The sequence below is a fragment of the Amblyraja radiata genome, chromosome 16, assembly GCF_010909765.2.
Source record: "Amblyraja radiata isolate CabotCenter1 chromosome 16, sAmbRad1.1.pri, whole genome shotgun sequence".
Taxonomy (NCBI): domain Eukaryota; kingdom Metazoa; phylum Chordata; class Chondrichthyes; order Rajiformes; family Rajidae; genus Amblyraja; species Amblyraja radiata.
The window spans coordinates 15,484,350-15,496,856 of NC_045971.1; the positions used below are offsets into that span (position 1 = coordinate 15,484,350).

Consider the following 12,507-nt stretch of genomic DNA (forward strand, 5'->3'; position numbering starts at 1 on the left):
ACAGCGCCATCAACTGTGCCAGAAGTGCCCTGTCTACCTACCTCTGGAGAGAAACGGAACGACAGCCTGTGGGGTCACACCCTTTGGTAACCAAGCTCATGAGGGGCATATTCAATGCTAACCCTCCTAAGGCCAGATATTCCCATATATGGGACGTTGGCATCGTTCTGAATCTACTAAGGAACTGGACTCCAGCCACTAGCCTGTCATTACAGACTTTGACCTTAAAAACGGTCATGCTGATGGCATTGGTCACAGCACAAAGGGCGCACTCCCTACACAAATTGAGGCTGGATAACATGACCAGTTCGCAGGGAAATTTACATTTTTACATCCAGGAACTGGTAAAACAGAACAGACAGGGGTCGGCAGGCCTAAAAGTGATTTTCAATAACTACCCTGCAGATGAGCGACTGTGTGTGGTAACACATCTAAAATAATACATTAAACAAACCAAAACCATCAGAGGCACAAAAAAGGCACTGCTCTTTAGCCACAGACAGCCTCATAAACGAATAACAAAACAGACCATTTCCAAATGGATAAAACAAGTACTTACTAAAGCAGGTATAGATACTAATTGTTTTAAATCTCACTCCACTAGGGCTGCAGCTACGTTGGCAGCATACAAGTTGGATGTTCCATTGGATCAGATCCTCAAGACGGCAGGATGGTCATCAGAAGGAACTTTCTGTAAATTTTATAATAAACCAGTGGAGGAAACTGGAACTTTTTCAAAAACTATTTTAAGTTCTGTAATATAATTTGTCCCCATGAATATACGGGGTTTTATGATTTCTTTTGTTAATAAATTCGTTTGTTGCATCAACATACCGTATGGATGTCGAAAATATTTCTCCCCTATACCAAGGCAGATGTGTGTCATGGACTCGTCCACGGCATGAAATCACAGAGCTTTGAAATCTTCACGAAGTCACTCACGTGACTCCGAAGTAAAATAGTAAGATTAAACGAGAACTTACCAGTTTGAAGTTTGATCTTTATTTTATGAGGAGTAACGTTGAGGGAATACGTGCCCTCCGCTCCCACCCTTGATCATATACTCAACTGGTATCTCTTCTCTAATCTTACTATGTTTAGTCATTATAGTTAACTGTGATTCCACACCGCTGCTTTGAAGAATGACACGCATGCGTCCTAGCGGGGTTCTTCACGTATTCCCTCAACGTTACTCCTCATAAAATAAAGATCAAACTTCAAACTGGTAAGTTCTCATTTAATCTTACTATTTCTGCTATAACCTTTGATGTGGCCTTGTATCAAATGCTTCCTGAAAATCCTAGCACATTCACTAGTTCCTCATTATCCACCTTATGCCTTAATTCATCAAAGAGCTCCAATTAATTGGTTGCACATGGTTTCACTTTCACAAAACTGTGTTGCCTTTGCCTCATTACCTTGAATTTTTCCAAATGTTCTGCTATAATTTCCTTAATAGCAGCTACTCACATTTCCTCTCGGGGATGTTGTTAATTCTAGTATCCTACTACTGTTTTCCTCACTTTTTCATATTTATATTTTGTTATTTTCCAATGCAATTCTAGGAAATTTTGTACAATTAAATTTAATCCATCAACTCAGCCACTATTTTGTTAAGATCCTGAGATGAAATGCATCAGGAATTAGAAACTTGTCAGCTCCATTCATTTGCTGTTTTCCCGAGTGTCTCCCTTTCTTGTGCTTCCTCACTTACTTATTTCTGACATTTAACTTGTATCTTTATAGTGAAGGTGGATGCAAAATAATCTTTTAGTTCATCTGTCATCTCCAAGTTTTTCATTTGATTTCATGGATTGTCTTTTTTTCGCGCTTGCTTCAGTTGTGCCAGGCCATAATCAGTTCAAAATGAGCACTCGGTATTGAAGGTTCATTCAATAGTTCTACGGAAGCATTGAACTTGAGCGAAGGACTGAACACTCCCATGCTGCAAAAGATATTGTGGAAGGGAAGGAGCCCATTTTGTTTTGTGTGTGTGCCTGGGCGCTAAGATGGCAGGTTGGCCAAAACCTGTTGTTTTGAAGAGTTAAGTTCATTGAAGAATATGGTGTCCCACCCCAGTGCTTTAGTGCAGTAACACAGGTGGAACAGTAGCAGATTCTGTGTGGGGTTGAGATGGATTGCAGGACACAGAGTATGGTGAAAGTTGAGAGAGATGTTGGGAGACTGCAAAGTTTGTGGAACCATTGATTTGTGTTTCAAGGGAGGTTTGCTGAGCGAGAAGAAACTGAATTTCAATCAACCATTCGATATGGCACAGACCTTGGAGGTGGCAGTCAGGTAAGACCAGATCCTCTTTAGTCAGAGGGTAGTTAATCTGTGGAACTCATTGCCACATTGGGCTGCGGAGGCCAAGTCAGTGCATATTTTTAAGGCAGAGATAGACAAGTTCTTGATTAGAAAAGGTGTCAAGGGTTGTGGGGAGGAGGCTGGAAAATGGGATTAGGTGGCAGAGATCAGCCATGATTGAATGGCAGAGTAGACTCGATGGGCCGAATGGCCTAATACTGCTCCTATAACTTGTGAACTTGTGATATCACCCAACGATAGCTCAATGTGTTGACCAGTTGTGGCCAAGCTCTCGAGAGGGGTGAAACGCCCGAGGAGAAATGTTATAATTGTGGCAAAGGGAACTTTGGGCTGACGAATGCAGATACGGGCTACAGTATCAATCAGCATTCACCATCGCCCAGTGTGAAATCCCTCTGGGAGAACCATAATGGGTTTTATCAATGTGAACTGAGCAAACAGGGTGGTGACCTTGATGGATCACATCAACTTAACCTCAACTATATACAATCAACATAAATGACTGAGGTGAAGAGACAGAGTGTATTGCAGCCAAACCAGTGAGGTGGAAAAACAAGTTGTGTGTGGACAGAATCTACGAAGGTTAAACGAGACAGATCTGTTAATTGGAGAATAATTGTGAGAAGTTAAGCTCATCATCTTCAGTAAGAAGAAAAGAAAATCGGAAAGTTAATTAAATGGAGGGATTCCAGAATGCTGCTGTGCAGAGCTACCCACAGACACTTGAAGTAGGTAGCATGCAGTTTACAGCAGGTGATTAGTGAAGGTGACCGAAATGTTATTGCAAAACCCTCGGTTATAGAAATAGAAACTTGCTATAACCGTGCAGAGTGTTGTCGAGGCAGCTATTGCAGTAGTATATAATTTTGGTTTCTATATTGAATGATATGCTTGCGTTTAAGATGGTGCTGAGAAGTTTCACCAAGTTGATTCCTGAGATGATGAGGTTGATATGTGAAGAGAGGTTGTGCTTGTTCTCACTACAGTATAGAAGAAAGACGTGATCTCAGTGAAATATGCAAGACTGGTAGGATGGCTGTGGAGAGAGACTTTCCCCTGGAAGAGGCATCGAAAGCCAGAGGATGTTTTCCAAATAAGGACCCTCACATTTAGTCAGAGATGAGGAAGGATTTCTTACGAGTGTCTGAATCTTTGGGATTCTCTATCCAATTCTCTATAGTTAGACGGTTAGAAGATCAGAGTGTCCTGAAAGTTTGGAACAGGCAATGCAAGTGGTCTGAGACCCACATCAGATCAGCATCGTCCTGTTGGGACCAAAACAGTCTGGAAGCTGCTCCTCCGGCCAACTGCAGCTTTTCTTTTGCGAAGGTCGACACAAAATGCTGGAGTAACTCAGCGGGACAGGCAGCAACTCTGGAGAGAAGGAATGGGTGATGTTTCGGGTCGAGACCCTTCTTCAGACTCTCTTTTATTTTGCGTCTATACGTCGGTACAAGTTGTCACCCCCCCCTCCCCCCCTCACTACGTAGGTTTCCTGTGAAATGTTCATTAAATGGAGAGTTTGCAAGTTGGAAATGTGAACGTGAACTGAGTTCCCACCCAGCAAATCCAATCCGCCTGTCTCCCAAGCGGTCACTTGTAAATACGGACTGTACACTGGACAGGTATTTGTAAGCTGGGAAGAACCGGTGAACATTGAAGGAAGGTTAATGCTTTGGGAAATTAATGCTGGCCCTGTGTTGTGGCTCAACTGTGCACAGTTGAAGTGACTTTGACCAGATGGCACACAGTGATGGCTCATCATCCTTCACACCTACACTGGCGAGACTTTAGACTTCAGAGATACAGCATGGAAACAATCACTTCGGCCCACCAAGCCTGCGCTGACCAGTGATCACCACGTACACTAGTTCTATCCCACACACTCGGGACTATTTACAATTTGCATAAATCAATTGAACTCCAAACCTGGAAACTGGAGCACCCGGAGAAAACCCACGCAGTCACAGGGTGAGCGTACAAGCTCTGTACAGGCAGCACCCGTAGTCAGGATCAAACCTGGGTCTCTGGTGCTGTAAGGCAGCAGCACTACTGCTGTGCCACTGTGTCACACCAACTTTGTTATCATTCTCCCAATACTTGGGTCCAAATCATTAATATGCAAGTAGCAAGGGACCTGAGCCCCATGGAACCCCAACGGTAACGGCCTTTAAGTTACAAACACACCCATCAGCCATTCCCCTCTGCTTCTCCCCAGCAGTGCTGTAAGGCAGCAACTCTACCACTGTGCCACAGTGCTGCCCTAAAGGAAAGGACTAAGGAGACGAGATGTGAGAGATTGGGGAGTGTGTTGGGAGCACAAGAAGGTTCCCTGTTCTCAGTGTTCCTGGGTAGGTCATCGTTGGCAATCCAAGAGAAGTCAAGACTGGGGTAAGATCAAGAGCATGAAGCCACCTGCGTCAGCGGCGCCTGACAAAGCCCGAGGTGTTCACTGGAGTAAGTGGACATGTTCATGATGTGGAGGCCAAGCTTCATCTGAAGAAGTTTGGCCTCCATAGCTCTCTTCAAAGTATAGTCTGCACCTTTTCGTCTGAAAGCGAAAGGTCAGGAGCGAGCTGGAGAGAAGCAAGAGCGGGTGAGGTTTCTTAAAGGGCTGCTGCAGTTGCTGTTGTAGCAAAGGCTGATGGTGCGGTGAGATTCTGTGAAGATACCAACTTGACAACCAATAGAGATGTACATCAGGAGTTAATGTTCACACACAGGGAGTGTAATTGTATGTCGGGGGTTAACCTTCACACAGTGCGAGTGTAATGATACACCGGGGGTTAATGTTCACACAGGAGTGCAATTGTACGTCTTTTGTTTTAATTTAGAGAAACAGCGTGGAAACAGGCCCATGACGACGAACGATCCCCACACATTAACACTATCCCGCACACTAGGGACAATTTACAATTTTACCAAAGCCAATTACCAAAGACAAAAGCTGTACGTCTTTGGAGTGTGGGAGGAAACCGGAGCTCCCGGAGAAAACCCACGCAGGTCATGTACAAACTCCATACAGACATCACCCGTAGTCAGGATCGAACCCGGGTCTCTGGCACTGTAAGTCAGCAACTCTACCGCTGCGTCACGGTGCCGGGGGTTAATGTTCCTCACTCCATCCCCAGTAGCAGAACGAACATCAGCTGCAGTCGAGTGTGGCCTGGGAGTCTCACTTCCTAAGGCTGCAGCTGTGGGAAAATGTGCCACTGACATGGGAAATCAACGCTAATTAATTAATTCACAATTTTTTTTAGGGTCTTTTGAAATAGCATTAAGGCCTTCACTAATGTTGCTAATGCAGGACGAACAGCAGAGATGATTTTTCTGGGTGAAATGGCAGAATCGTGCAGGATGTGTGGAAAGGGAGGGGTCTGGGTGTTACATGTGCAGAAATCACTGAACGTGAGGAAGCACAATCCAGAGCCGGCCTCTGGGCCTTATCATTAACCCACAGATTAAAGAGCAGGCAATTGACATTAGGTTTGTATTAATCAGTAGCTAAACCACAGCTGGAGTGTTTAATCCAGTGCCCGTCACCACACTGAGAGATCAAGGGATACCTGTACACAACTCCCTGAAATTGGCAACATGAGTAGATAGGGTGGTGAAGATGGCATTTGCCCTCAGTCGGGGCATTGAGTACAAGAGATCATGTTACAGCAGTACAAGTCGTTGGTGAGACCATATTCAATTCAATTCAATTCAATTCAATTCAACTTTAATGTCATTGCACAAATACTGAGTATGGGTACAACGAAATGCAGTTTTGCGTCAGTCCGTAGTAGTGCAATATAGAAATAAAAAAAAAAAAGAGGATACAGAACAATAAAAAATGCAGAATAATTAAACAATGGGGACGGAGGGATCGGAGGAATCTATCGGCGGGACTCCGAGTTCAGCAATGCGACGGTATGATTGTAGAAGCTGTTCCTCATCCTACTGGTACGAGACCTGAGGCTCCTGTACCGCCTCCCTGATGGGAGGAGGGCAAACAGTCCATGGTTGGGGTGGGAGGGGTCTTTAATGATCTTCCCAGCTCGTTTCAGACACCGTTTTCGGTGGAGGGCATCCATGGCAGGGAGCGGGGCGCCGATGATGTGCTGCGCGGTTTTCACCACCCGTTGTAGTGCCTTCCTGTCCGCAACAGTGCAGCTGCTGTACCATACCGTGAAGCAGGCGGTCAGGATGCTCTCGATGGTACACCTGTAGAAGTTGGTCAGGATCTGGGGGGACAGGTGGGCTTTCTTGAGCCTCCTCAGGAAGTAAAGGCGCTGCTGTGCCTTTTTGATCAGCTTGGAGGTGTTGAGGGACCAGGACAAATCCTCCGAGATGTGTACCCCGAGGAATTTGTAGCTGGAGACGCGCTCCACCTCAGTCCCGTTTATGTGGATGGGGGTATGTCTGCCCCCTCTGACCTTCCTGAAGTCGACAATAAGTTCCTTCGTCTTCTTGGAGTTGAGGACGAGGTTATTATTGGCACACCAGGTTGTCAGGTGCTGGACCTCCTCTCGGTAGGCTGACTCATCGTTGTCACTGATCAGTCCTACCACCGTGGTGTCGTCAGCAAACTTAATGATGGCGTTGGATCCGTACTTAGGGATAGACCATATTTGGACTATCGCATGCTGTTCTGGTTGGCCTACTAGAGGAAGGATGTCGTTAGGCTGGAAACGGTGCAGATGGGATTTACTCGGGTTCGAGGGCTTGAGTAACAAGAATAAGCTGGACAGGCTGTGACTTCCATCAATTTGGCATTTAATCATTTTTTAAGAGTTAATGTTTAGGAATTGATCCAGGAGTCAGGTGTAGTGCCATAAGTTGTATTTTTGAATATTTTCTTGTAATAAAAAAGGCCATTCAGCCCATTGAGTATTTATCGCCCATTTGGTTCAATTGCCCTGTTCCCTTTCTCTTTCTTATGCGCATTAATTTCCCTCCTTCAGCACGGATTAATTACCATCTACCTACAATTGGGGCAGTTTACAGGTGCATTCAGCATACCAACCAGCATGTCCTGAGGATGTGGGAGGAAACTGGAGCAGCCTGAAGAAGTCCATGGAGAACGTGCAAACTCCACACTGACGGCACTAGAGATCAGGATAGAACCCGAGCCATTGGAGCCGTGAGGCAGCCATGCTAATTGTTGCTGCTAGTGGTTTGGAATTTGGTTAATACTCGAGAGGGAGTTGTACTGATCTGGATTATTTTCCCTTGGGCAGCCCTCAGAGTCAAGAGAGAATTCCACTCTGATTTTGTGAGTTCTCATGTGAAGCAGTTGACGAGGCCAATGTGGGAACTGCAAATTATTTTGTAGATGGAGCAGGAGCAGCCCAACTCTGGGCAAGTAGTTTGCGAGGTGGTCCACTAATTCTGCTGCTTAAGCATGTCCTCTGTGTGCCCCCATTGCACGAGTTTCTCGATACCATCTCAAACGCTCTGCTCCATTTCAGGCAGTTATAGGCCAGAGAGTGCCAGGAGCCGGTGGTGATGTTGCATTTTTTTAAGGAAGCTTTGGAATCTTTAGCTTTGTCCACCTAGTAAGTTCTTCCCGTGGCAGAATGCGGAGTAAGCGTCAATGGCTGAATTTGTCACTCGGACCTTGGTGCTGTGATGTTTGCCTGTGGGAGGACACTGATGTGGGTTTGCTTATTTTTCTAGAGCATTCGGTAATTTTGTGGATACAGCATTATTGGCTCATAAGTTCATGTGATAGGAGCAGAATTAGACCATTTGGCCCATCAAGTCTACTCTGTCATTCAATCATGGCTGATCTATCTTTCCCTCTCAACCTTATTCTCCTGCCTTCTCCCCATAATGCCTGGGCACCATTTCTAATCAAGAATCTATCAATCTCTGCCTTAAAAATATCCATTGACTTAGCTTCCACACCCTTCTGTGATGATGAATTCCACAGATTCACCACTGTCTGACTAATTAAATTCCTCCTCATCTCCTTCCTTAAGGTACATCCTTTTTTTCTGAGGCTAATCATAATGATGATCATACTTCATTAGCCAAGTATGTTTTGCAACATACGAGGAATTTGATTTGCCACACAGTCATACCAATAAAAAGCAACAAAACACACAAAATACATTTTAACATAAACATCCACCACAGTGACTCTGGTCCTGGACTCTCCCACTAGTGGAAACATCCTCTCCACATCCACTCTATCCAGGTGTTTCACTATTCAGCAAGTTTCAATGAGGTTCCCCCCCTCCCACCCACCGACCCCCCCCTCATCCTTCTCAGCTCCAGCGAGTACAGGCCTGGTCAAACCGCTCATCATATGTTAACCCAATCATTCCTAGGATAATTCTCGCAAACCTCCTCTGGACCCTCTCCAGTGCCTGCACACCCTTCCTCGAATAGGGTGTATTTCCAGTACTCCTGCTGTGGGTAGCTCAAGTTTCTGAAGTATATGGGATGGCTGAAGCTACTGCTCTGTAGTAGACTGTGAATTCTGTAGTAAGTCTGAAGCATCAGTCAAATGCTGTGCTGGTGAATTGAATGTGGTAGTGAATTATCACCATTGATGTCTGACTTTACTGAGAGGTAGTTCCTGAAATATGGGAAGTAATTGGCTTTTATTTCAGGGTCTTATGAACCTTTATTGTCAATGGGCAGTGTAGTGCTACAGGTACAGCTTGATAACGGACTTAATCTTGTGAATGTTGAACTAAAGCCAATCTCTTGTATGCTTCAGTGAATGAGCCAACAATGGCTTGGAGCTCAGCCAATGAGCATTGGCAAATGCAAGCGTAATCTGAATACATTTCATCCGCAGAAAGTGTAGGTCAGTGCTGGAAAGGTTATTGCTCTGGTTTGGATTGGTGAGGTACTTTGTTGTAGCATTGAATGGAACAGAAATGGGCCCTTCAGACCACCGTGTCCCTGCCAACAAGCAAGTCCTTTCAATACTAACCCTATTTATCAGGACTTGGCCTGTGGCCTGCTATGCTTTAGTAATGCAACAGCTTGTCCAGGTCTTTCTTAAATTATGTGAGTGTACCTGCTTCCAACATCCACGCTAGCAGTGCCCTCCTGATTTCAAACACCCACAGGTGAGAAACCCTTCCTCAGATTCTCCCTGCAGCCTCTTGACCTATTCTCTTTGGTTGTAGATATCTCTGCACGGGGAAACATTTATCACTTATCACCTCTACCTATTGCCCCTCGAAATGTTGTACATATCTATCGGGCCTCCCCTCAGCTTCCTCCACTCCAAGGAAAGCAAACCCAGCCTCCCCCTGTCTCTTCACAACTGAAATCTTCCATCCCAGAAAACACCCTGGCGAATCTGCTCTGCGCCTTCTCCAGTACAATTCCTGTAGTAGCAACCAAAATTGCATACAACTATGGCCGAACTACATTAAAAAAAAAGTGTACTTTTACTTCAAAAGGATGCAAACTACTGGAGTAATTTGGCAGGTTAGGCGGCATCTCTGGAGAACATGGATAGGTGACTTTTCAGGTCAAGATCTTTCTTCAGACTAATTGTGAGGGGGGGGGGGGGAGTAGAAAGCTGGAAGAGGGGAGACTCAGGACAAAGCATGGCAGGGGACAGGTGGAAGCAGGTGGGGGGGGGGGGTTTATTAGGCAGATAGTTGGAACAAAGACCAGAGATAAAGGCAGGTCGTGTGAGACAGGATTGGAGTTATGGGGTTATGGGGGTGTGTGGGTGGGGGTTACCTCATATACCTCATACTCCACTTGGGTAGCTTACAACCCAACTGTTCTGTTTACAAACAATAAAATATAAGTTATAAAAATTATATATATATAGTTTGGAGATTATTTGGAGGTTGTAGTGTTTAATGGACTAATGGTTGTTGGGAAGAAGCTGTTCCTGAACCTGAATGTTACAGTTTTCAGGCTCCTGTACCTTCTTCCTTGTGGCAGGAATGAAATGAGAGTGTGGCCAGGGTAGTGTGGGTCTCTGATGATGCTGGCTGCCCTTTTTGAGGTAACTGCTCCAGTAGATCCCTTCGATGGTGGGGAGGTCAGTCCCCGTGATGGGGCATCTGATACCTGCCTCAGTTTCCCAATTCAGAGTGAGTTGTTGATGCTGTTTGAACAACAGCAAAGTTTACAGCTTGTTGTACACATCTTCTTCCAGATTTCTCCCCTGTCTCGGATGAACCGGTTTCAGATGCATCTGAAGCAAAGACTTCACCATCATCCGAGGGTAAGTGCTCAACAGCTTCAGTATCATAATTTTCCCCTTCTTATGCGACGTACAAAACTGCAGAGTCCCACCATCCTGGAACTGCCATTCATCTACAACATGAGAGCTGACAGCCCCCATACAAAGGCAAAATGCACAACAATGTCACATCCATTTCATTGCTTTCAAACATGTCACCATGTTATGACCAGTTTTGGTCACCATGGTATAGGAAATATGTTGTCAAGCTGTAAAACGTGCAGAGAAGATTTACGTGGATGGTGCTAGGACTCGACGACCTCATAAGTCCATAAGTTCACAAGTTCATTTATTGTCACATACACCAATTGGTGTAGTGAAATTCACTGGGCAGGTCAGTCATACAATTTTTTTTTTTAAACAATAGGGGGGGGGGGGGGGGTTGAGAAGGCTAGAACTTTATTCCTAGGAGCGGAGGAAGATGAGGGGTGATCTTAGAGGTGTACAAGGTCATGAGAGGAATAGATCAGATAAATGCACAATCTTTTGCCCAGAGTTGGGGAATCAAGACCAAGAGGACATAGGTTTAATGTGGGGAGGAGGATTTAATAGGAACCTGAGGGGTAACCTTTTTACACAAAGGGTGGTTGGTATAAGGAACAAGCTGCCAGAGGAGGTAGTTAAGACAGGTATTATCATAACATTTAAGAGACATTTGGACAGGTACATGGATAGGACAGGTTTAGAGGGTTACGAGCCAAGCCAACATAAATGGGGCATTTTGGTTGGTGTGGGCAAGTTGGGCTGAACGGACTGTTTCCACACTGTATGACTCTACATCCAGCCTCCATCCTGTTCCACAGATTATTTTCAGTGCACCACAGTCATCGCATTGGTCCAATCAAACGATGTCAGTTTCCCTTCTCTATTCCCTTGTTTTCCAGTGGATTACCTTGCTATTCACAGATGATTCCCACCATTCCTCACTGTTTACCGAGATGCATTTGTAGCCTTCAGTCTGTTACCTGTATACAATACATTTCTGTGTCTAGGTTGTTTTCCAATGAATTGCCTGCTCTCTGTAAACCCTCAGTTCAGGATGTTCCACCCAAATCTTCAATACAGTGATATATTCCTTCATTATTGTGATCTTCATTTGATGGTCTCCTCTACAGTGGAGTAACTCAACACAGATTGGGTAATTACTTTGTCGAGCTCCTGTGCTCTGTCTGCGGAGCAAGTCTGAGCCTCTTGTGGTAATTCCACATCCCACTTCTTTTCTGCTCTATTTGTCTGTGGCCTCTTGCATTGCAGTAACCAAGCCCAACATGAGCTTGAGGGAAAACACAGCCCTTCTGGCTTCTTGAATCTTCCGATCTTCGGTATGTGCCCCCCACTCGTCTGTATCAGTATTAGTCAATTCCTCTCGGACTCGTCCATCTCATATTAGCTCTCTTCTGTAAGCACGGGCCAGCTTTCTGCCCACTTTCTTGCAGCTTAATATTTGTTTATATTTTTTCTCTCTTGCTGCCCTCATTTATCCATCAGCCAGAATACTTTGTCCACAGTTTATCCTCATGCAGACTTGTCCTCAGCTTATCGAGGGTACTTCTTTTGCCCCCTTTTACCCCACACTCTAATGTAACTTAAATCCAATTTATTCTCTCTTTCCCACTCTTAATGAGGAGTTTCAGCCTGAAATATTACTTTCTCTCTCCACAGAGCCTGCAGGTCCTGGTCAGTGTTTCCAGTATTTTCTATTTTTATTTCAGTCTAGTGCCTGAAGTTTTTTTGGGGAGATTTTGTAATCTTTAGGGTGTTTTCTAAATCCACACTGTTTAGTACCATCCTCTTTATTTATCTGCTCTTGTGTCCCATCATGAGCAGAGCTCACTTGCTCTGCATCCCACCCACTCTTCAATGTATTCCATCAATGTCCTGAGCTTCAGTGTGTTCCCGATGCAGCTCGGCCCAACATATTCTCACATTACCCTACACTTCAGTGTCCTTTGTCCTCCTACAAA

At 44.9% G+C, this 12,507-nt stretch overlaps 1 protein-coding gene across 4 annotated transcripts in view; it reads left to right on the forward strand.

Annotated features, from left to right (window-relative positions):
* LOC116981952 (microtubule-associated protein tau-like) overlaps positions 1-12,507 on the forward strand; it is a 64,882-nt gene that overhangs the window by 27,732 nt on the left and 24,643 nt on the right. For all 4 annotated transcript variants that reach the window (XM_033035198.1, XM_033035197.1, XM_033035199.1 and 1 more), the window contains one exon: positions 10,457-10,525. In XM_033035198.1, coding sequence (XP_032891089.1) covers positions 10,457-10,525 — 69 coding nt within the window. The remainder of the gene's footprint in view (positions 1-10,456; positions 10,526-12,507) is intronic.